The 25,289-nt window shown below is 45.7% G+C and overlaps 1 protein-coding gene across 5 annotated transcripts; it reads left to right on the top strand.

The window, feature by feature from the left end:
- The first annotated feature begins 24 nt into the window (after positions 1-24).
- fuz (fuzzy planar cell polarity protein) lies at positions 25-23,081 on the top strand. Of its 5 annotated transcripts, none has more exons than XM_067974373.1 (11): positions 25-45; positions 10,449-10,570; positions 11,415-11,499; positions 13,449-13,517; positions 14,192-14,296; positions 15,126-15,323; positions 17,189-17,284; positions 18,150-18,256; positions 20,123-20,202; positions 20,921-21,022; positions 21,669-23,081. In XM_067974373.1, the coding sequence occupies exons 2-11, from the start codon at positions 10,488-10,490 to the stop codon at positions 21,869-21,871; spliced, it is 1,128 nt and encodes a 375-aa protein (XP_067830474.1). In that variant the 5' UTR covers positions 25-45; positions 10,449-10,487; the 3' UTR covers positions 21,872-23,081. The 5 variants fall into 5 exon arrangements, with proteins under 5 accessions (XP_067830474.1, XP_067830471.1, XP_067830470.1 ...); XM_067974370.1 differs by lacking the exon at positions 25-45 and adding an exon at positions 8,672-8,778 and having other exon boundaries at positions 21,672-23,081; XM_067974369.1 differs by lacking the exon at positions 25-45 and adding an exon at positions 8,672-8,778.
- Positions 23,082-25,289: the final 2,208 nt, after the last annotated feature.

The following is a 25,289-nucleotide window of genomic DNA, read 5'->3' as shown; positions in this document are numbered from 1 at the left end:
AAGTTTCACTGTTCATATTTTGTTTGAACCAATAACAAAAAAAAGGTAAGAAAATATATTGAATTTATATGGCACCTTTCGCAATCTCAGGATGTCCCAAAGCACTTTACAGACAATTAAGTATAGTTACTGTTGTAATGTAGGAAACACCAATTTGTGCACAGCATGATCCCACAAACAGCAGTGAGACAATGACCAAGTAATCTGTTTCAGTGGTGTTGGTTGAAGGATAAGTATTGGCCAGGACACTGGGGAGATCTCCTCTGCTCTTCTCCAAAATAGTACCATGGGATCTTTTACGTCCACCTAAGAGGGCAGACAGTTTAACATCTCATCCAAAAGGCAGCCTCTCTGACAATGTAGCACTCCCTCAGTACTGCACTGGGAAGTGTCAGTCTGGATTTTGAGCTAAAGTCTCAGGAGTGGGACTTGAACCCACAACCTTCTGACTCAGATGGAAGAGTGCCACCGCTGAGCCACAGCTGACATAAGAATTAGGAGCAGCGGTAGGCCATTCGGCCCCTCGAGCCTGCTCCGCCATTCAATCAGATCATGGCTGATCTTCGACCTCAACTGCACTTTCCCGCCCGATTCCCATATCCCTTGATTCCCCTAGAGTCCAAAAATATATCTATCTCAGCCTTGAATATACTCAACGACTCAGCATCTACAGCTCCCCTTGGGTAGAGAATTCCAAAGATTCACAACCTGAATGAAGAAATTCCTCCGTATCTCAGACTTACATGGCTGATCCCTTATCAGGAGACTATGCTCCCCTAGTTCTAGAGTCTCCAACCAGGAGAAACAACCTCTCGGCATCTGTCAAGCCCCCTCAGAATCCTATATTTTTCAATGAGATCATCTCTCATTCTTCTAAACTCCAGAGAAAATAGGCCCATTTTACTCAATCTGTCCTCATAGGACAACCCTCTCATCCCAGGAATTAATCTAGTGAACCTTTGTTGCACTGCCTCTAAGGCAAGTGTATCCTTCCTTAGATAAGGAGACCAAAACTGTGCACAGTACTCTAGGTATGGTCTCACCAAAGCCATTGTAGCAAGACTTCCTTACTCTTGTACTCCAACTCCCTTGCAATAAAGGCCAACATGCCATTTGCCTTCCTAATTGCTTGCTGTACCTGCATGCTAACTTTCTGTGTTTCGTGGACAAGGTAACCCAAGTCTCCCTGAACACCAACATTCAATAGTTTCTCACCATTTTAAAAAATATTCTGTTTTTCTATTCTTCCTACATTATACTCCATCTGCCACCTTCTTGCCCACTCGCTTAACCTGTCTATTTCCCTTTGCAGACTCTTTGTGTCCTCCTCACAGCTTACTTTCTCACCTAGCTTTGTATCATCAGCAAACTTGGATACATTACACTCGGTCCCTTCATCTAAGTCATTAATATAGATTGTAAATAGCTGAGGCCCAAGCACTGATCCTTGCGGCACCCCACTAGTTACAGCCTGACAACCTGAAAATTACCCGTTTATCCCTACTCTCTTTTCTGTCCAATAACCAATCCTCTATCCATGCTAATATATTACCCCTAACCCCATAAGCCCTTATCTTGCATAACAACCTTTTATGTGGCACCTTATTGAATGCCTTTTGAAAATCCAAATATACTACATCCACTGGTTCCCCCTTATCAACCCTGCTAGTTACATCCTCAAAGAACTCTAATAAATTTATCAAACACGATTTTCCTTTCATAAAACCATGTTGACTCTGCCTAATCATATTATGATTTTCTAAATGCCCTGTTACCACTTCCTTAATAATGGATTCCAGCATTTTCCCGACAACTGATGTCAGGCGAACTGGCCTCTAATTCCCTGTTTTCTCTCTCCCTCCTTTCTTGAATAGCGGGGTTACATTTGCTACCTTCCAATCCGCTGGGACGTTCCGTAATCGAGGGAATTTTGGAAGATCACAACCAATGCATCCACTATCTCTGCAGACACTTGGCCTTGAAGCTATTGGCCAGTGTTCCCTTGTTTTCTCGGTTAGCATGAGAAGAGCCCCAATATTATTTTTCAAATACAGTGAAAAAGAGGAAGTACTTTGAGTGAGTGATATTTTTAGTGGAGCTTTTTACTTGAAACCAACTTTGAAAAAAAGGAAGATCACAAGATGAACACAGATGAGGAAGGCCTATTTTAGTTCAGCCACTTAAAAGACCAACTGTCCTGCCACCACTACATCTATATTTAAGTTTCAGCCTTGGCTGTGTGGTAGCGCACTGTCTTTCGATCAGAAAGTTGCGGGTTCAAGCTCCATTTCCAGAGTCTTGTGCACATAATCCAGGCAGGACTTTTCAGTGCAATACTGAGGGAGTGCTGCACTGCCGGAGGTGCCGTCATTTAGATGAGACATTAAACCGTGGCCCCGTCTGCCCTCTCAGTTGGGCGTGAAAGATCCCAGGGCATTATTTCGAAGTTAAGCAGGGGAGTTCTCCTCGGTGACCTGGCCAATGTTTATCCCTCAACCAAAATGACTAAAAACAGATTATCTGGTCAGTATCAGATTGCTGTTTGCGGGATCTTGCTTTGTACAATCTGGCTGTCGCGTTTCCTACATTACAACGTTTCAAAAGTAATTGATTGGCTGTGAAACATCCTGATGATGTGAAATGTGCTTTCTGAATACAAGTTTTTTTTCTCTTATTTTCTTGCATATTCTTAAAAAAGAAGGACCTGCATTTATGCAGCATTTTTTCAAACTCTCAGAAATATCTCAAAGCATTTCATGCACAATTATTAACTGATGGTTATGCAGCTGAATGTGGCAGCCATTTTGTGCGCACAAACAAAAATTAGATGAATAATTGGTTAATTGGCTTAACTAGAGAGAAGGTTGACTGGCTGGGAAACCATTTGGAGGGTTTTCTGTGGGAGGGGGAATTATATATGTGTTAGACATAACAATTTAAATACATTTATTAAAAAGTATCATAGTCTCTCCCTTTTGACCCTCAGAACTGCTCTCAAACCTCCACCCAACCACTAAAAAGCCTGACTGATGATAAGAAAGATGATATCAAACTGGATGGATTGTCTTTTTCCCCCAATTTTCTGCTCAGATGACTGGGTATCATTCTGGTGGTGCTGCTGACCCTACATTACCTTACACAAGTGCTCATTCTTCATGTCCTGACTATCGTTGTCAGCTTGGCTCAATTTGAAGTACATCTCCTCTTTCCATCAGAAGATTGTATGTTCAAGCATAAGTACATTATCTAGGTTGAGGGCAGCACTGAAGCAGTGTTGCCTTTCAGATAGCAGAGAGGTGTCCTGACTAACATTCCTCCCTCAACCAAAACAGATAAAACTGATTGTTTATTCCGTTGCTGTTCGTGGGATCTTGCTCTGTGCGGAATGGCTGTTGCTTGCTTAGTAGTGACCGCACTTCAAAGTAACTCAGAATTTTCTATGAAGTGAGAAACATCTTACTACACTAGATAAATACAAGTTTTACTAATTACTAGTCGATCTCCTGCAACATTGCACAAATGTAGTCTTCAGATGAAAGTGGGGGATAATTGGACTAGGTCTTGCAGTTGTAATTCAGACTGCATTTTAAAGTTATATATTCTGTCCTTATCTTTCTACTTCCATTGTAAATTCCCATGTCCACAGTTTGAATGGAACATAGAAACATGAGGAGGCCATTCAGCCCCTCGAGCCTGTTCCGCCATTCAATTAGATCATGGCTGATCATCTACCTGACTTGGTTCCGTAACCCTTAATACCCTTGCCTAATAAAAATGGAAACAAGAATGGAACTGACTATGTGGCTGAGCCATGCTGTAACTACGCCCTCCTCTCAGTGGTGACAGTGCAGTGCCTCCATTAGGCAGAAACATGTAATTACAGCGTGACACCTTTACATAGGGAGTTTCCATTATAAATGTAGACATAGGAATTCATATTAAATAAAAGTTGACAGGAATTAAGGATCAACAAGGTCATCTATGTGCGGAACCACAAGAGATGGGTGAGATCCTAATGAATATTTCACATCGGTATTTACGGTTGAGAAAGGCATGGATGTTAGGGAACTTGGGGAAATAAATAGTGATGTCTTGAGGAGTGTACATATTACAGAGAGGGAGGTGCTGGAAGTCTTAACGCGCATCAAGGTAGATAAATCTCCGGGGCCTGATGAAACGTATCCCAGGAGGTTAGGGAGGAAATTGCGGGTCCCCTAGCAGAGATATTTGAATCATCGACAGCTACAGGTGAGGTGCCTGAAGATTGGAGGGTAGCAAATGTTGTGCCTTTGTTTAAGAAGGGTGGCAGGGAAAAGCCTGGGAACTACAGACCGGTGAGCCTGACATCTGTAGTGGGTAAGTTGTTAGAGGGTATTCTGAGAGACAGGATCTACAGGCATTTGGAGAGGCAGGGACTGATTAGGAACAGTCAGCATGGTTTTGTGAGAGGAAAATCATGTCTCACGAATTTGATTGAGTTTTTTGAAGGGGTAACCAAGAAGATAGATGAGGGCTGTGCAGTAGACGTGGTCTACATGGACTTTAGCAAAGCCTTTGACAAGGTACCGCATGGTAGGTTGTTACATAAGGTTAAATCTCACGGGATCCAAGGTGAGGTAGCCAATTGGATACAAAATTGGATTGACGACAGAAGACAGAGGGTGGTTGTAGAGGGTTGTTTTTCAAACTGGTGCTGGGTCCGCTGTTATTTGTTATTTATATTAATGATTTGGATGAGAATTTAGGAGGCATGGTTAGTAAGTTTGCAGATGACACCAAGATTGGTGGCATTGTGGACAGTGAAGAAGGTTATCTAGGATTGCAACGGGATCTTGATAAATTGGGCCAGTGGGCCGATGAATGGCAGATGGAGTTTAATTTAGATAAATGTGAGGTGATGCATTTTGGTAGATCGAATCGGGCCAGGACCTACTCCGTTAACGGTAGGGCGTTGGGGAGAATTATAGAACAAAGAGATCTAGGAGTACAGGTTCATAGCTCCTTGAAAGTGGAGTCACAGGTGGATAGGGTGGTGAAGAAGGCATTCAGCATGCTTGGTTTCATTGGTCAGAACATTGAATACAGGAGTTGGGATGTCTTGTTGAAGTTGTACAAGACATTAGTTAGGCCACACTTGGAATACTGTGTACAGTTCTGGTCACCCTATTATAGAAAAGATATTATTAAACTAGAAAGAGTGCAGAAAAGATTTACTAGGATGCTACCGGGACTTGATGGTTTGACTTATAGGGAGAGGTTGGATAGACTGAGACTTTTTTCCCTGGAGAGTAGGAGGTTAAGGGGTGATCTTATAGAAGTCTATAAAATAATGAGGGGCATAGATAAGGTAGATAGTCAAAATCTTTTCCCAAAGGTAGTGGAGTCTATAACGAGGGGTCATAGATTTAAGGTGAGAGGGGAGAGATACAAAAGGGTCCAGAGGGGCAATTTTTTCACTCAAAGGGTGGTGAGTGTCTGGAACGAGCTGCCAGAGGCAGTAGTAGAGGCAGGTACAATTTTGTCTTTTAAAAAGCATTTGGACAGTTACATGGGTAAGATGGGTATAGAGGGATATGGGCCAAGTGCAGGCAATTGGGACTAGCTTAGTGGTATAAACTGGGCGACATGGACATGTTGGGCCGAAGGGCCTGTTTCCATGTTGTAACTTCTATGTGAGGCAGCAGTTTCAGCATAAGTCAGCCGTGACTCAGTCAGTAGCACTCTCACTCCTGAGTCAGAAGGTTGTGGGCTTATAGTCCCATTTCAGGATCTTGAGCACACAATCTAGGCTGACACTTCAGTGCAGCACTGATGGAGTGCTGCACTGTCGGAGGTGCCGTCTTTCAAATGAGACTTTAACCGAGGCCCCATCTGCCCTCTCAGGTGGATGTAAAAGATCCCATGGCACTATTTCGAAGAAAAGCAGAGGAATTCTCCCCGGTGTCCTGGCCAATATTTATACCTCAACCAACATCACTAAAACAGATTATGTAGTCATTATCACATTGTTGTTTGTGGGACCTTGCTGTGCGCAGAATAGTTTCCACCTTTCCTACATTACAACAGTGACAATACTTCAAAAGTACGTTATTGGCTGTAAAGCGCTTTGGGACATCCTGAGGTCATGAAAGGTTCGATATAAATCTCTTTAGACACAGCGGACGAAACGCATGGAACTAATTCAGTGGTCTAGAGTTCACTGAAATAATGTGAAATCTCACCACATTGGTACTCAGCCCTATTACTGAGGGAAGGCAACTGGCAGACATGTGAAGCGAGTAGGATGGAGAATTTCCACCCCGAGTCTAAACTTAGTTCTGTTTGACTTAGACTCAGTTGAGAGCAGAGTGTAACTCCTTGCTGACCAAGGTTCAAGGTGACCATAGACTGACTCTTCATTGGCTCTAAAGCGCTTTGGGACGTCCTGAGGTCGTGAAAGGCGCTATATAAATGCAAGTTCTTTCTTTCTTCATACTGTACAGTTCACACTGCACACATAGACAAAAAACCTCCTCAGCCAGAAATGATGACATTTGCCTCGGCCTCTATCCCTCCAAGGACAGCATTGCAGAGGGCAGCTGGCAGCCTTGGGGATGAGTTATGTACGATTGGTCTTCCAGCAAGTTCACATTAAGTCTCATCCGGAATTCCTGTTACAGTCCAGATATTCACTAAGGTGGTCAATCAGCACAGAAAGTTTGAGTAAAGTTTTTTCACTTCTGGGATTGGGTACAATTTTCTTCTGGGAAGGCAGCAATTGATTTATTATCAGTTTTGCTGTTAACAAATCCAATTCAACTCACTTTCATTCCCCTCAGTGGTTGAAATAAGCATCTAAATATGTTATGAGATTTTGTTTGCTTTCCTTTACGTCTCCTCCTTTCCCAAAAAAAGATTTGCATTTGTCAGTCTGTCCAATGGGGGGGCTGGGTGGTGCATTATATCAGTCTATCCAATGTGGGGGCAGGATTATACAGTGTGTCATTCTCTGATCTCTCCTATGGGGGGTTACTGGATGCTGCGGTGCATCGGATTATGGCTCTTAAATGTCTATTAGCCCGGAATAAAATAGTGCCAAACTTATAAAGGCAAATGGATTTATCCCCGGTTTCAGTGAAATCTGTCTATTTGTGCTCCTCAGACTCCTGCTATGTGTCTGTAAAGTGGACCAATGATCCCAGCAATGAGTCCATCAAAGAGGTATTCTGGGATCAGGAAACTGATACACGTTACAAATCTGAACATCCGGCATCCTTCAGATACATTGGGACAATTAGGGAGTCTCTTTATATTTAGATGATATCTCAGTCAGAGGATGCAACTGCAGGATCTATATTTTCACAGGACTTCCACGGTCGAGAGACACACCAGTGACAACTGAGACAGTTATCTTAGCCTCAGAGAGGAAATGAGCAACAAATCCAGCTTGGCAGTTCAGTTTGTAGAGAATGCAGAGTCTGTTTCTTATCATCTTAGGCATTTCATTTAACTCGTGGAAGGCTTGGGGAGTAACTGAATAACAGGTTCATAGCTCCTTGAAAGTGGAGTCACAGGTGGATAGGATGGTGAAGAAGGCATTCGGCATGCTTGGTTTCATTGGTCAGAACATTGAATGCAGGAGTTGGGATGTCTTGGTGAAGTTGTACAAGACATTGGTAAGGCCACACTTGGAATACTGTGTACAGTTCTGGTCACCCTATTATAGAAAGGATATTATTAAACTAGAAAGAGTGCTGAAAAGATTTACTAGGATGCTACCGGGACTTGATGGTTTGACTTATAGGGAGAGGTTAGATAGACTGGGACTTTTTTCCCTGGAGAGTAGGAGGTTAAGGGGTGATCTTATAGAAGTCTATAAAATAATGAGGGGCATAGATAAGGTAGATAGTCAAAATCTTTTCCCAAAGGTAGAGGAGTCTATAACGAGGGGACATAGATTTAAGGTGAGAGAGGAGAGATACAAAAGGGTCCAGAGGGGCAATTTCTTTCACTCAAAGGGTGGTGAGTGTCTGGAACGAGCTGCCAGAGGCAGTAGTAGAGGCGGGTACAATTTTGTCTTTTAAACAGCATTTGGACAGTTACATGGGTAAGATGGGTATAGAGGGATATGGGCCAAGTGCAGGCAATTGGGACTAGCTTAGTGGTATAAACTGGGCGACATGGACATGTTGGGCCGAAGGGCCTGTTTCCATGTTGTAAACTTCTATGATTCTATGAATTGCCTACAGAGGTAAGATTTTTAATATATCATTACAGATCAATTAGATCAAGTGGCATAACTGATTTTGCTGCATAAAAACGAAGGAGTTGCTTTAATTGATTGCAAAGCCTGAGCCAATCCATGCTGTTTGCAAAAGTTTTAATAACTTTTGAAACTTCAATGATTCTATAAACTTTCTAAATATATATAGTTTTTGAAAACATTTGTCGCCGGACAGAATAGTTATACGCGATTAACTCTCTTTTTAATATTTTGTTCAAATATTTGCTTGAAAGAAGGTGCTGCCATTTTTTTCCTTCACTTCATTTGGGACAAACTTTCTGGGAAGAGCGAGCATCATTTCCAGCACTGCGCATGCGTGGGCGGTTGCCAGGGAGCGGCGGCGCGCGGTTGCCAGGCGACGCAGTGCGTTCTTTTTTTCCCGGCGTGCCTCGGGAAAGAGAAGGGGAGGAGGGAGAACATAGTTGAACAAGATGGCGGGCACCGTGCAGCTACTGTGCTTAGCAACCAGCAGTGGGGTCCCTCTGTACTGCAGGAGCAAGGGGGAGAGCAGGCAGGTAATTCACTCACTCGCCTTTATAATACAAGGTGATTATTTTTTTTTTAATTCTCTTGGCTGCAATTTGAATAAAATCAGAAGCTTATTAAGTATTGTTGTGTTGCAGGGACATTTAAAGAAGGAAAAAAAAAGGGGCAATGCAATTTCACACCAGCTGTGCAGAAGTTATTGTCATGGAGATTGGGGGGATGGGTGGAAGAAGTTTTACTTCTCTTTTTAATTAGAGACTAAGTGGGTGCAGAGGGCATGGTGTCCATTCATGCCTTGGTTGTGCCACCTTATGCAATTATACAGGGCCTTGGTGAGACCACACCTGGAGTATTGTGTACAGTTTTGGTCTCCTTATCTAAGAAAGGATATACTTGCCATAGAGGCGGTGCAACGAAGGTTCACCAGACTGATTCCTGGGATGGAGGGATTGAGTAGACTAAGCTTGTATTCTCTAGAGTTTAGAAGAATGAGGGGTGATCTCATTGAACCATACAAAATTCTTACAGGGTTCGACAGGGTAGATGCAGGGAGGATGTTTCCCCTGGCTGGGGAGTCTAGAACCAGGGGTCACAGTCTCAGGATACGGGGTCGGCCATTTAAGACTGAGATGAGGAGAAATTTCTTCACTCGGAGGGTGGTGAATCTTTGGAATTCTCTACCCCAGAGGGCTGTGCAGGCTCAGTCATTGAGTACATTCAAAACAGAGATCGATAGATTTCTAGATATTAAAGGCATGAAGGGATATGGGGATCGTGCAGGAAAATGTTCTTATGTCTGACCACCCATTTGACATTGGTGGTGACCAGCTGTGGTCATTTTAGTGGATTTAAAAAGAAATCGCTCTGCCTATGCAAGAGTAGGTCCAATGCCCTCCTCCCCATCACCTGTCTGGTTTTGGATGGGTAAAAGTTGGCAGCCCTGGATTTGGTGGGTGAAATGGAATTGGAGTTTGAGATCCATGGTTCCATACTGCTGATGGAAGTTTATTACAAACCTTAATAATTAATGTCTTCCTCATCGTGGGGCACAGAAGAAAAATGGGGTGGGGGGGGGGAATCATTTTTTTTGGTGGCCAATTTATGAATAATATAACATAGATTGGAATGTTAGATCTTCTGGAATTTTGCTACATTACCTCTGGGATCAGGAATGAACTTCAGGATTTCCCTTGGAAGTTTTGCCTGTGCTTCCTGCAGTAGGTGAGGGAGTGTCCATGCTGGTGCATGTTGTATATGGAGGGGGCGTAGGGGTTACCAACCTGTCTCCAAGAATGAAAGATTAATCTCTAGGCCACTGCTGCGAGCAAAATCCAGGGTGAAAAATCATTGGGACATTAAAAATATTGTGTTTTTAAAAACATTTCTTTGAACACTTTTGTTTACTAGTTGTAAAAATATTGGACATGGGATAAAAAGGCTCTTTGACTGACAGTCAAGAATCGGCCAATGAAGAGTCTGTTCGGTTTCCAATTGGCCACGAGAAGGCGGGGCACCGTGAGGATGGACATGTCGGATGACCAATGACAGGAGTGTGGGGGCGGGGCGGTTGGAGGCAGGAGGTGATGTGATGAAATCTCCACGAATGTGCCCAACCAGAGTTGGCAACCGTGGGGGTCGGTCGGAAGGAATAGGCTGAATGGTTCATGACTTTCTCAGTAAATCACTTTTTTTTTTGTAGCTTCCGTTCTCCGTGATCGGTTCTCTAAACGGAGTGCACATGTTTGGGAGTAACCAGGATGTTCTACTGACCAGCACCTGTACTGAGAACACCAGGGTCTTCTGGAGAGTCTTCCAGGACAGGTGAGGTTGAACGAAGGTCCAGGAATCCGTACTGGATCTGGCTCAGCATGACGTTAATTCAAGGTCACAGTTAAAATTAGCTTTATTATAAAAAAAACAATGATTTTCCTCGTATGTTTTCATACTGGGGAGGCCGCCTATTCTGTAGCCAGGTGTGACAGCACATCTCAAAAACCATTTTTGTATCGAAACACACCGGGGGTAGAATTTCACCTCATGGCCCCCGGATGTTTAGCATTCCTGGGTGGAGCAAAGAAAGGAAAATCTTTGCCGGTAATAAAATCTCCTGGCTTTAAAAGTCCAGCGCATTCAGTAAAGGGGTACGCCAGGTTTTTCTTTCTACCCCTTCGTTTCGTCACTGAAATATTGCAGTCAGAAATAACTACCAGCTGGTGTGGCTCTTCGCCCTCCCTGGATATGAAGGCAAATGTGCTCGTGAAGTGCATAGAATGATCCCAATTACTAATGTGGAGAAAGCCCCCCTAGTGGCTCGATGGGTAACAACAGCAACTTGCATTTATATGGCGCCTTTAACAGAGTAAAACGTCACAAGGTGCTTCACAGAGGCGTTCTCCCCAAGCCTCATAAGGAGATACTAGGACAGGTGACCGAAAGCTTGGTCAAAGAGGCAGGTTTTAAGGGGGAGAGAGAGGCAGAGGGGTTTAGGGAGGGATTTCCAGAGTGTGGGGCCTAGGCAGCTGAAGGCACCAGTTTTGCATAATATTTAGTGCCTGTGTTCCAGAGACACGTTAGCAGCCACTCAGTCTAGCTGCACAGGTGCCCAAAAATATGCCTGTAGATGTAATCCATACTGTGCTAACAGCTTGTTTCCATGGTTACGCAGCATCACACTCATCGTCATGACCTCTGAGGAAGATGCAAGTGACCTTTACCTCAGCCGCCTGTTAGACAACGTGTTCAGTGCCATGGTGAGTCTGCAGAATGACGTCTAATTCAGATCGGCAGATTTTTAAAAAACGTGCATGTACAGGTATCAGCTGTCACGAACTTACGAACAACGAAAGGCCCTCTGGTCCATCCAGCCTGTTGGGTGGCAGCTTCCCGCTGGCAGATTTGCATTAGCAGCACGGCAGCGTCGCTGAGGCCAAACGGAGGCCGGTGTGGGAAATGGGCGAGTCGCCGCACTGGGGCGGAGACCGGTGCACCTCCGAGTTTGGGATTTTTTTTATTATTCGTTCATGGGATGTGGGCGTCGCTGGCGAGGCCGGCATTTATTGCCCGTCCCTAATTGCCCTTGAGAGAAGGTGCTGGTGAGCCGCCTTCTAGAGGCGGTTTGTCAGGACTCACCTGTGAGTTCTTTGATGCTGGATGTAAAATGTGGTCCGTTCCGCTGCACTAACATCCCTCGCCCCAGTACGGACAACGTTTGCTCAGAAAAGGTCATATATAAACTCAAAATAATATTTGACGAGTGGGCTGCTCAGTACGAGATGTAGGTGGCTGCTGTGACTACCAGCATAATAATTGTATTTCTCCCTCTGATATTTAAAATTCTCATCCTCGTGTTCAAATCCCTCTATGACCTTGCCCCTCTCTATCTCTATAACCTCCTCCAGCCCTACAACCCTGCGAAATCTCTGCGTTCCTCCAATTCTGGCCTCTTGCACATCCCCCACTTCCCCTCGCTCCACCCTTGGCGGCCGTGCCTTCAGCTGCCTATGCCCTCAGCTCTGCAATTCCTTCTCTAAACCTCTCTCTCTCCTCCTTTAAGATGTCCCTTAAAACCTACCACTTTGACCAAGCTTTTGGTCACTTGTCCTAATAGCTCCTTATGTGGCTCGGTGTCAAATTTCGTTCGATAATCGCTCCGGTGAAGCACCTTGGGACGTTTTACTACATTAAAGGTGCTATATAAACGCACGGTGTTGTTGATACCTCACCCGAATGCGCGTTCTTCACGAACCTGGACAGCCAACGGCCATTTGATCATGGCAGCCATCAAAGCCAATGCCCAGTTGTGCCCTTACCTCGTGCAGCTCCAATAGGTATCGCTGGTCAGCAAGCAAGCCCAGGAGCCATGACCAATGTTTTCCCCTATACTTGCGCAGGGACGCTGAGACTAACTGTAGTGTCTCTCTGCGCCGCCCAGCTCAGATTCACAACCTCCCGCTTAGAAAGAAAGTCTCGCATTTATATAGCGCTTTATCACATCTCTCAAACGTGCAATTAATTACTTTGAAGTGCAATGACTGTTGTACGTAGGCAAACCCAGCAGCCATCTTGCACACCGCTCTTTGATCAAGCTTTTGGTCACCTGTCCCAATATCTCCTTATGTGGCTCGGTGTCAAATTTTGTCCGATAATCGCTCCTGTGAAGCGCCTTGGGACTTTTTACTACATTAAAGGCGCTATATAAATGCAAGTAGTTGTTGTTGTTGCACGATCGCACAGTTACTCTTTTTTTGGGTAGTGTCTGTTGAGGGAGGGATCTTGCCAAGGTACTAGGAGATCTCCCCGCTCTTTGAGCACCGTGGGATCTTTAATATCCACCTGGGTTACCAGATTTGGTATAGGGGATCTCAGTTTAATATCTCATCTGAAGGACAGCACCCCCTAGCAGTATTCTTGCCCCGAAGGGAGGTGTGGGGGGAGGGGTGGGTGGGCGGGTGGGGGCGCGATGGGGGGGCAGGGAAATTGAGTTGAGATCTAATTGGATGGCCTCCTCCTGTTCCTCATGTGCCTAAGTCCCACTCCAGGACTCGAGCACAAATCTAGTCTGACTCTTCAGTGCAACACTGAGGGATTATTGCACCACCTGACCTACAATTGCATAGAGAATCCCTGGCAGACTGAAGGGATTCTCACAAAGGCTCACTGGCTTTGATTCACCCTAACTTTGTGCTCCTGATCTCGGAAGGTGCTGGTCATTGGCTTGGACGATCTGGTGAACCTCAAGAACGTGGAGCGACTGAAGCGGGATCTCCGGGTGAGTCGGATTGTGGAACAAGACACGTTGTTAATGTCAGCCGTGGCTCAGTGGGTAGCACTCTCGCCTCTGCATCAGAAGGTCGTTGGTTCAAGACCCACTCCGGAGACTTCAGCACAGAATCCAGGCTGATGCTCCCAGTGCAGTACTGAGGGAGTGCTGCACTGCCGGAGGTGCCGATTTTCAGATGAGACATCAAGCCGAGGCCTCGTCTGCCTTCTCAAGTGGGCCTAAAAGATCCTATGGCACTATTTTGAAGATGAGGGGAGTTCTCCCCGGTGTCCTGAATATTTATCCCTCTACCAACACCACTAAAATAGATTGTCTGGTCATCTATCACGTTGCTGTTTGTGGGAGCTTGCTGTGGTTTAACCAGGGTTCCAGCTCCTGATCGCTATCCTTTGACTCCTGGACTGACACAATCTGGTGAGTCCCCATCGGTCACTTGCTTCCCACAGATCAGCAGAATCAGACACTGGTCCATGGGTACCACATGATTAATCAATCAGGTTGCCAGAAGGCAATGCAACTTGAACTTAATACTTCTAAATAGATTGCAACCATGCTATTATTAATATCTACATTAACAACCATGCTAAACTGGTGAACAGGCTTTGATGATTAGGTTTGCTTATTGTGCATCTGAGCTGAGAATTCTCTCGCTATTTTTCTAGGCCTGTTACAAGATGATTGACAGTTTCCTGGCTGCCCCGGATTGGATCGGAGACCTGACACAGTGCGTGGATTGTGTAGTGTCTCCAGACACCGACATATTGCAGGTCAGTGAGCACTGGGGTGTCAGTGGTGGCATGGGGTGTCTGGTGGAACCTGGTATAATGAAGGGCTGCTGCACCGAGAGTAACACAGCTGATGGTGAATCATCTCGGAGGCTCAGTTGGAAAAGATCAGCCGCAATTTAAATTACTAACAAACTCATTATGTGCAGAGGCACTTCTCAGAGCACTTTACAGGATGGGAGTAGTAAAAAGGGGGTGGGCAGAAGCACAGATGAAGAATACTGGGCTTATTGTCAGCACTAATCACTCCCAAGTCAGGTACATGCAGAGTAAAGCTCCCTCTACACTGTCCTATCAAACACTTCTGGCTCAGGTGCAAACTGGGCAAGATGCACAGTATAGCTCCTCTATACTGCCCCATCAAGCACTCCAAGATCAGGTAAGGCAGGTGTTAGATGAACAGTAAAAGTCTCCCTCTACAGTGGCCCCCCCCCAACCTTTTACTACAATTTGAGAAGAGCAGTCCTTAATGTGTCCGCCATTGTCTGGCCTCTCTTGAGTTGGATGGGCAGTTAATGCTTTATGGGAGCCAGGTTTATACTGAGGGTAAACCTGCTGGGAAACTGAGTTGAGACCCAAGCTCGTGTAGTTTCTTATGAGTGTTAGAGGAATTTCATCTGCTCATTCTGGACTGAATTCAAACCCACCAGGTCTCCACAATGAAAAATTATAAGGAAGAGCCCCTGCCCTCTCACCATGGCAGTATCTTTGTGCTCTGAGCTGTAACGTAGCCTCGGTTATTAGTCCTTTTTAAAGCGGCTTGTGTACTATTCTAAATGTAAAACCTTCTCTTGTCTCTGGTCTGCTTCAGGAGGCACTGGACATATTTGTTGCCGCTGCTGAGAGTAACTTTGGGTGCCTCATGGTCATGGGCAAAGTCGTCGTGGCAACAGAGAAGTGGTGGCGGCTGGCAGCCCAGGAGGTAATGCTGTTGGCATGGCTGGTAGGGTCCCTGGCGCCCAGCTCATCGCGTGACTATCCCATCTATCTGCCACATGGCAGCCCTACGGTGAGTTGCTGATACCATCTGTGCATTGGGTGCGTGCCTGCCGTCCACAAACCTAACTTCCCGTTGCCATGGTTTTTGGTCACGCTTTACTGTCAACATTTACCGTTAAGTTTTCCCGTGTCACCTGGGAGATTATAGGAATGTCGAAGTGTTGTCCCACAGATGTCACTCAACCGAATGCTCACACTTTGTTTCGACTGTAAGGAATGTTCTTTTTATATGTTGGGATAAAATTGAATGACCGCTAGCAACCCTCCAGTGTGAGAAAGTCGGGAAGCTATTCCTCCATGGAAGGTAATGGAGTACAGTGGTTATAGTAGTGGGTTGCCAACCCAACGGTCTTGAGTTCAGATCCCACCGTGGCAAGTTCTGGTGATTTGTGGACTGGCACCAGGACAAACTACCACCAAAGCTGCGGACTGTTTATATAAAAAAAAAATACCCAACTGGGTGACTACTGTCCATCAGGGAAGGAAAGCTGCCTCCCCCTACCCGGTCTGGCATCCACGTGACTCCAGTCCCCACGCCACACGGTTGGCTCTTAATGCACTTTGAAGTGGCCTAGCAAGCCAACTTGGTTCAGGGTGACGAGGGATGGGCAAAAAGTGTCACCCACATCCCAAGGACAAATTTTTAAAAAAATACATGTGCACTTTCCAGTGGGGAATCGCTTAATAGCAATGCAGAGCCTGGCTGAATTGTTTGTTGAGGCCTTCTGTTCCGTAATATTCATTTTATTCTATCGAGAAGCTTGCAGTTTGCATGAGGAGCGTTCATTACTCGTTCCATTTCACAGGCACTAATCGCTGTCAGCGTGACGGACAACTCTTCAGTAATGAATGACCATTTTTCATGCTGTTCCATTAGGTTTTTTGCAATGTGTCAAAAATACCACAACTCTGTTAAAGGGAGAACACATCTTGCAAGACAATTTGCCAGGTTCATAATCTGATAAGAGACCACAGGCATGATCGGGATTGATCATTCCCCCACTCCCTTTGGTTTTTCTGCCCTGCTGTGCTGAAAGCGTTGGCTTTGGTTTGGGTGTAGTTCCGTACGTACGAGGGACCCCGCCAGTACCTCATCCAAGTGGGCATTCTTCATATCCAAGCCTCGACAGTGAGTATTGGCCGGCTATTTGACTGTAGCGGCATCACCATTGATACCTAAATGTCTTTCCCCAACATCCAGCTGGCATCACAGGACAGGGATTAAGAGCTCATTCAACCCCCTCCCCCCACCCCTCCTAGCTCTAGGTGATCGGACCAATTGTAGAGCCTGTACCACCTGACTCCATGTCGGAGGTCACCTAACTCAGAACAGAGCTTCCTGATTTGAAATCAGCCTTTGTTTTAGTTTTAATAAAACTATATTGGTTGCTAAAACAAAAGCAAAATACTGCGGCTGCTGGAAATCTGAAATAAAATCAGAAAATGCTGGAAACGCTCAGCAGGTCAGGCAGCATCTGTGGAAAATCATCGACCTGAAATATTTAACCCTGTTTCTTTCTCTCTCTCTCTCTCTCTCCACACTTGCTGCCTGACCCGCTGAGTGTTTTCTATTTATATTAGTTGTTAGTTGGCTCCTCGCTCCTTTTTAAAAAAAATAATGCTATTTGCTCATTGGTAGGTTTCCCCATCTGTTCAGTTGTGATTTGGTGCTGTTTTTTTAATTCCAGTGAGACATGTCTCAATCAGTGTGAGACAGAAGTCTGCAAGTGTGACACGCTAGATGTAGCATTTATATTATACTGGCATTAAAAAATGGGCATCGATTGATAGTCTTCGACATTACTGAGCGGTCTGAGCTTGTGTTTCTCTTGAGGTTTGGGGAACAGATTCATGTGGTATCCTCTCTTATTCCAGGTACCCCATAGGCTGCTGTCCTTTCAGCTGGTCCCTGGTGTGGAAGTGTGCATGCTGTGTGGACCAACCCCCTCTTTACACGAAGTTCAGACAGAGGTGAGTTGGTTTTCCGCCCCTTGTTTGCCTCCGAGCTCCGACAGTAAGTGTAGAACTAGATGGGGCATGGCTGTGATGCTCTTTTCGAGGGTATCGCAGCTGAGCCCAATCCTGTTCTTGCCTGACACTCAAAGAATCTTACAACACAGAAGGAGGCCTCTCAGCCCATCGTTCCTGTGCCAGCGCTTTGGACAAGCTACTCAATTAGTCCCTTTCCCCATAGCCCTGCAAATTTTTCTCCTTTTAGTATTTATCCAATTCCCTTTTGAAAGTTATTATTGAATCTGCTTCCACCGCCCTTTCAGGCAGCGCATTCCAGATCATAACAACTCGCAGCGTTTTAAAAAAAAAAAAAAAATTTCCTCATGTCGCTTCTGGTTCTTTTGCCAATTACCTTAAAATACCAATCCAGTGCACTTTCTAACCAGGCGTTCCTGGACAGCGATCAGGAGCGGGAGCCCGTCTCGATTTTATTTCTCCCCGCCCCCCCCCACCAAGGCCAGTCGCAATGTCAAAGCTACTGGACTGGCTGATATCTAATTCAGCGTGTTCAAGTGACGAGGGGTCAAAGCTGCGGAATAAACTTTTGTGACCTTATTGATTATCACTTACAGTAATCAGATTTCAATGCATCAGCATCTATACTGTAATTTATTCTGTCGCTGTTTTTGCTAACCCTTCTGCAAATGTTTAAAGGCATTGTCAGCTATTCTGCTGGAATTCTATCCAGAGAGAGTGAATAGAAAGGGCCTTGGTCCCTTGGGGTTATACATTTGGAAGAGTTATATGCAAATTCCATGTTTTTTTTTAAAACAGAGCTTTGTTCGAACTAGATTTGGATTTGCCTTTTTTTTTCCCCCCTCAGTTAGTCGAAAGATTCTGGAGCCCACTACTGGAACCTTTAAAGACCTGTCTCGGGGTACACCAACGGTCCTTTCCAGCATGCACTCCTCTACACCACAGCATTATTGGGTAAGTTGTGTCATAAGGATGGAAATGGAATGAGAAAAGACCAAACCAGCCTATCAGGCCCCTTCACTCCACAGGCCGTGGGCGCCTGCGTGCTCTGCACAGGCCGTGGGCGCCTGCGTGCTCTGCACAGGCCGTGGGCGCCTGCGTGCTCTGCACAGGCCGTGGGCGCCTGCGTGCTCTGCACAGGCCGTGGGCGCCTGCGTGCTCTGCACAGGCCGTGGGCGCCTGCGTGCTCTGCACAGGCCGTGGGCGCCTGCGTGCTCTGCACAGGCCGTGTATGCTCCACTCTTTTATGGATTCCCTACTTCATTTTCTGCATTTCTTCAAGCCCAGCTAAAAGCTTCCATTTCTTAGCTTTTATGGCTGTACATCTAATCCTTCAGGCCATGTACACTCCACCCAATCCTAGTCCTTCACCTATTGACACTTTTATCTCACCTCATCTCAGATGGAATTCCCACTTCCTCTCCATTGCAAATGCAAGAAACTTGGATCCTTTTTCTATCAACAACTCACAACTCTTTTCAAAGCCTGACCTTCTCCCAAGTCTTGAATACTGCTCCCGAAGTTGAGGAAGGGTACAAGAAAAAGCACCTCATTTGAAAGGATCTTGATTGCTCTCTTTCTCTCTCTCGCTCTTAAATTTATCGATACTACGGTGATCAGTGCTTCTCTGAACTTTCCTCTCTCGTTCCTCCTAAGTTCCAAATATTCCATCGCACATTGTCGTCTCGCTCCTGAATCCTCAAGTGTTGTCATTACAACTCATCACATCGTGTCCAACTCAAACACATATTTTCTGGGATCTCCAAACTCTGGAACTTCTTGCTTCCCTAATCAGCAGATTTTTAAAACCCAAACTTGGCATTGTTGCCTTACCATTATTTCTTGAATTATCTTATCTTCTCTCTTTTTTCCTGTACTATGGACCTTGGCCCTTCATTAAGATATGTCAATAAAAAATGTAAAAGTTTCCAAAGACATTATATACTTAGATCAGACTCCCTACAAACTAGGCTAAAAGTAACCTGTTTATTATTCATTGTACTGTCGGCCATTCTGCCAATCATACAATTCAGTGTCAACACAAAATGCTGCATAAGCACATGTATTTTCCACAGAAATGATTAAATCCTGAGATAAGATGTCTGCAGACGTCAATTGCCAGTAGATTGACTGTAGTGAAGGTGGGTTAAAATCAGATAACTGAGGAACATGTGTCTGCATCTGTGCCATGAAAATAAATGGCATATGGTTCCGTCCATTGGGATTTTATACAGGGGGAGAGATGGAGGGGGCTCAGTCCATTGGGATTTTATACAGGGGGAGAGATGGAAGGGGCTCAGTCCATTGGGATTTTATACAGGAGGATGATGGAGGGGGCTCAGTCCATTGGGATTTTATACAGGGGGAGAGATGGAGTGTTTCATCCATTAGGAATTCTGTCCGGTGGGAATGAATGGGAAGAAATTTGGTCCGTTGGATTTCAGTATAGTGGGGGCAATGGAGAGGGCTGGATCCGGTGGGAATTCTAGCCAGTGGGAATAGGATTCACTCCCAATTTATAGATCCAAGCTGAGCGGCTGAATCTTGATCCAGGTATTAAATATCGCTAATTATCTAATGTTTCAGCCTCGTATAGATGCCACATTTAATCTGGTGGTGGCAGAATCTGTGTTGTTAGATTTATTTGCTGACTGTGATTTAAATAGTTTGGGGGCTGAGGTTTGCAAAGTGTTTACAGAAATACCAATCCAATCAATAACTAGCAATTCTCAGCAAACTCATTTATATTTATCACCATTCTGCTGTTTCGCAATGGTGGACGTTACTTTTTAATGTACGTTTGTGTTTTGTTTTTTCCAGTCTTCTGTTAATAAACAGGGAACAGAACAAGAATGTGTTCACCTTGCAGCCTCACGGGGTTGAAAACAGCCAACAGCAGGGTAAGTACATAGCTGAGGCTTATTACTGTCATTAGTAACATTGGCAATGTCCTATTGGTAGCAGTGCATGGCACTTCTCTGCTGATGCCTCGTTATCATTGTAAAGAAGGTGGACCCACCACATCTGATAGCGTCCAAGACTTGATTTTTGTAGCCCCCAGGAATAGGTAGAGCAAAAGGTTTGGCTTTCTCCTGTTCCCATGTTGTTCCCTGTCTCAAACCCGTGACCTCCACCACCCAGAAGGACAAGGGCAGCAGGTGCATGTGAACACCACCACCTCCAAGTTCCCCATCCTTCACAGGGTCAAAATCCTGGATCTTCCGTCCTAACAGCACTGTGGGAGCACTTTCACCACAGGGACTGCAGTGGTTTAAGAAGCCCCACCACCACCTTCTCAAGGCAACTAGGGATGGGCAATAAAATGCTGGCCTTTCCAGTGATGCCCAAATCCAGACAGTGAATGAAAAAATTAGATCACCTCCACGATCCTTCCTTTCAATGTTGAAAAGCTCACGGTTCCCCAGTCTCTCTCGGATCCCCAGAGTCCCAGCTACATTTCGTTTTGTGTCTTTGCTGACCAAGTTTTCCTTTCCTCGTGTTTCTTCCAAAGCCGCCTCCACTGGGCTGGATGGTGAGCAAAAAATGGAAGGCTGATATCTCACGATTTGCCAGGAAAGGTGTTAATTGTGATTTTTTTTTAAAATTAAACTTTTACAGGAGCAGGACTTCCTCCTGAAAGATGCAAATCAATTCTGCGACTGTTTTACACCCTGGCTGTCTCTGCATATTTTCCAGCAGATACAAGTGAAGACAAGCCTGGTAGGTGAAAATAATTTAACAGCATAACCAGTCACAAGATTAACTCTTTCCCCCCCACCCCCCCCCTCTGAAAGCATGGACTCTAGCCAGGATACAGTTGCAGAGACAGTGACGCTGTTTTCCTCCCCGGTATTATGCTCGAGTGACCTTTCTTCAAGTGCAAGTGCGAGTGTTGGTGGCTACTTGACCATGAAGGAAGTGAACCAGCTCCTGCCCACACAGGCAGACTTCCCCACAGGAGTCACTGGATAACGATCAGGAACTGGACACTTTGTCTAACAGCACGGACCGGGAATCGAACCTGGGTCCCTTCTGGTCTGTATACCGCCATTAAAACTTTAATTTTTTAAAAAATCATCTAGGGAATTGTTTTCTTCATTTCCCACCCTCCGTGTATGAAATGCTCACAGGCAGAGTGGTAAATATACAAAATTTTTAGATGCCCTTCCTCCTGATTGGGACCGGTCAGATGGGCCCCAATTATTTTTTTCTCTGGTCCTGTACATTGTTACGTTCATTTTCACTGTTTCACTGTTCGTTGAGAAATGGTGTCCGGTTTCCTCCCCTCCCCCTGGGAGGTTTTTCTACACTAAAGGCGCTATACAAGTGCAAGTTGCCACATTATCTGTGTTGCTTCTCTTCCCAGCAGCTCTCCATGAGGAGTTCCACACTGGCTTCACTCATTCCCCAACCGAGTGCTACGTTGCTGCCACCGACCACAAGTGCTACGGCATCCAGACCCAGCAGCACCAGCTCTTCTTGGTCTTCAAGCCAGACGCCCCGACCTTTGCCCTGCGGACCATCGCAACCAAAACGCTTAACCTGATGACGAAAGAAGTTCCTTTCTGAATGGCACGGGCCTGAGCTCCGTATTCCGAGTGATTGGGTGAAGCAAGTGATGACGTCTTCTCTCTCTCTCTCTCTCTCTCGACACCTTCCCCCGGAGGCATCGGCCAAACGGACTGTCCACCTGAAGATGCTGTCTCTCCTTGGAAGTGACGAGGGAGGGAGGCACGGAAGGCAGCCCAAATAGTCGACATTCCCAGTTCGCTGGGGGGGAAGGAAATTCACCGGGTGCGAAATAGGCGCTGTGTTTACTTGAGTAACAGTGACCGCACTTCAGAGTAATTCGTTATACGCGAAGCAGTTTGGAACGGCCCGACAGAGACGACCAGGAGCTCCGTAAATGGAATTACTTCCATTGTGTTGGGCGAGTCCCATCAAACGTCCCAGGGCAGGTACAGCACGGGTTAGATACAGAGTAAAGCTCCCTCGACACTGTCCCATCAAACACTCCCAGGGCAGGTACAACACGGGTTAGATACAGAGTAAAGCTCCCTCTACACTGTCCTATCAAACGTCCCAGGGCAGGTACAGCATGGGTTAGAGACAGAGTAAAGCTCCCTCGACACTGTCCCATCAAACACTCCCGGGGCAGGTACAGCACGGGTTAGATACAGAGGAAAGCTCCCTCTACACTGTCCCATCAAACACTCCCGGGGCAGGTACAGCACGGGTTAGATACAGAGGAAAGCTCCCTCTACACTGTCCCATCAAACACTCCCGGGGCAGGTACAGTACGGGTTAGATACAGAGTAAAGCTCCCTCTACACTGTCCCATCAAACACTCCCGGGGCAGGTACAGCACGGGTTAGCCACAGTGTAAAGATCCCACTGCACTGCCCTCACAGGAGCCACATGTTTTAGTGGAGCAGCCCATTTGTGCCACTTTCCCTCTGCGGCCATCCTTCTGGCCCATTGGCGAGGCCGGGATTGTTGGACTCTTGACTCATGACACCAGTTAACTGCTGAAAGTAACCTTTATTAGGATTTGGCACCAAAGTTTGGGAGTGTGGGACTGAGCACTCTGCCCTCCAATGCTATTTTGTGTCACTGCAGATTGCTGAGCAGCAGGGAAATAGCCACAACTGTTGGAATACAAAGACATAGAATAACTGATTAAAAGCAAGTACCTGCCAGTTTGTAATGGAAGGTTTATAATTACCTGAAGCCTTCCTTTAAGGTCATTGAATTAATCAATAAATTCACAAGACCGTAACAGTTTGTTTTATTTTACTTGTGCTGCAGCAGCAGTTTGTTATCTTGCCGTATTATGGGACACTGTCTAGAATCGTCCTTGTCTAAACTAAATTTAATAATCAGCCCTTGGAGCTGGGCCGTCGCTCTCACGTGAAAAACAGCCACTTTTTGTGAGGTAACAGAGAGTTGCTGATACCCACAGAACTTTACCCGAGCACTTTCAGGAGAGGAGATGGTGTCGGTGTCACTGCCTGCGTGTCTCTCCCTATGGAGAATCTTCTTTAGAGATCGGATATAAATGATGCAGCTTATCCATTTCTCTGGCACCTCTTTAAGTTCCCCACCTCAGGACTATGATCCAGAGGGGTGCAGCGATAATTATATAAAAGGATATCCGCTTCTTGGAGAATTTGTTGACAGGACAATGTGGTAACAGTTGCATAGAATTAACAGTAGAGAAACAGGCCATTTGGCCCAACTGGTCTTTGCCTGACTAAATGGATAGCTCTTTCAAAGAGCTGGCACAGGCACGATGGGCCAAATGGCAGCCTCCTGTGCTGTACCGACTATGATACTATGAATTAACAGCACTGAAACAGGTGAAGTAGGGACACGAGCCTCCTCCCACCCTACTTAATCTCACCCTATCAGCATATCCTTCTATTCCTTTCTCCCTCTTGTTTATCCAGCTTCCCCTTAAATGTATCTATGCTATTCGCCTCAACTACTCCTTGGAGCGAGTTCCACATTCTCACCACTCTCTGGGTAAAGAAGTTTCTCCTGAATTCCCTATAGGATTTATGAGTGACCATCTTTTATATTTATGGCCTCTAGTTTTGGAGAAGTGGAAACATCTTCTCTACGTCTACCCTATCGAACCCCTTCATAATTTTACCAACTGAGCCACAACTAACACTGTAAATCGACAGTCACACTTCGGGTTAGAGCAGTCCCCAGCCACAGGTTCTCAGACAAAGCTGTCTCCCAGGCCAGGATTCCCCTAAGCTGGGCCCCAGTGTAGGAGGGTACAAATCTCAGGAGGTTAAGTCCTTCCTTGAACTGGGAGGCAGGCACCAGAGACAAAATTCTTGAGCAGTAAATGTGGAGCAGGTGGCAGGCGATACTTTGTGACAACGAAAGTCGTAGCTTGTCAGATTCCTCAAAGTAGGATGCCTTGTCCCGTGTCTGTTCCCAGGTCCTGCAGGCACCATATAGGGTTCAGCTTGTCTACCACCTCCTGTACCAATATCTTATGGCGAAGGTGCCCTGGAGTGCAACATTCCTCCGACCCACCTCGTGCACCAGCACCTCTATTTAATGCCTCTGTCAAACAGGGGGGTTCAGAGCTCTGTTGTTCTACCACTTGTCCACATACTTATGCCTCTACATTTTTTTTTCTATTCCCTTTGGAAAGGCTGACATGTATTAAAACCATATTCAGCCCATCCAAACACAGGAAGAATTTTTGGCCCCGCAGTGTGGTCACTTACCTTTAACTGGCCACATTTCCCTTTAAATATCCTGTGGGATATACTGCCCCTCCCGTCACTACATTCCGTGCACCTGGGCCAATGTGTATAATAGTAATCATTTTAACGAATTCAGGTAAGGTCGTGTCACGACACCACTGGTGCTGGCAGTGATCCTACTGTCACTGACACTGAACTGCAGGATCCTGGTTGTCCCTCCTACAATCCATAGGCTCTTAAAACCCAAACTTGGATCTAACCAATATTTGATTTATCTCCTGCTCGTGACCTGCACCATGAGCCTTGGCTCTTCACCTAGATTTCCAAATTTATAAATATGTTCCCCCCCGCCCCCCATTTTAGAATTACAGGTGTAATATTCCTTTACATGTTCATGATCAAACATGTTTCCATGGAGATGGACCTGACAACCAATGACATCAGGGTATTCAGTGGAGTCTGGTCCAAAGAATAGAATTACTCCCTACTTTTTCTTTGTGGTTCCCTTGCTTAACCTTTTCCCATCCTCTCCTGAAGGTATTGACTCTGGCCTGGGCATAGACAGCCCTCCAGTACCTCACCCAAATGGCTGTCCTTCATGGTGTAAAGCCGGACTGAGCACTGGCGAGCTATTCGACTGTGGAGGCATTGCAATCAAGCCCAAAACCCCCTCCTTATCATTCGCGATGTGTACTGCGTCCGTTCCTAGTGTGCAAGTCACTAAAATGCAGCAAAATAAATCAGCACGGAGACAGGGA

This window comes from Heptranchias perlo, chromosome 40 (genome assembly GCF_035084215.1).
Source record: "Heptranchias perlo isolate sHepPer1 chromosome 40, sHepPer1.hap1, whole genome shotgun sequence".
Classification (NCBI taxonomy): Eukaryota; Metazoa; Chordata; class Chondrichthyes; order Hexanchiformes; family Hexanchidae; genus Heptranchias; species Heptranchias perlo.
This window is presented reverse-complemented; position numbering and strand designations above follow the sequence as displayed.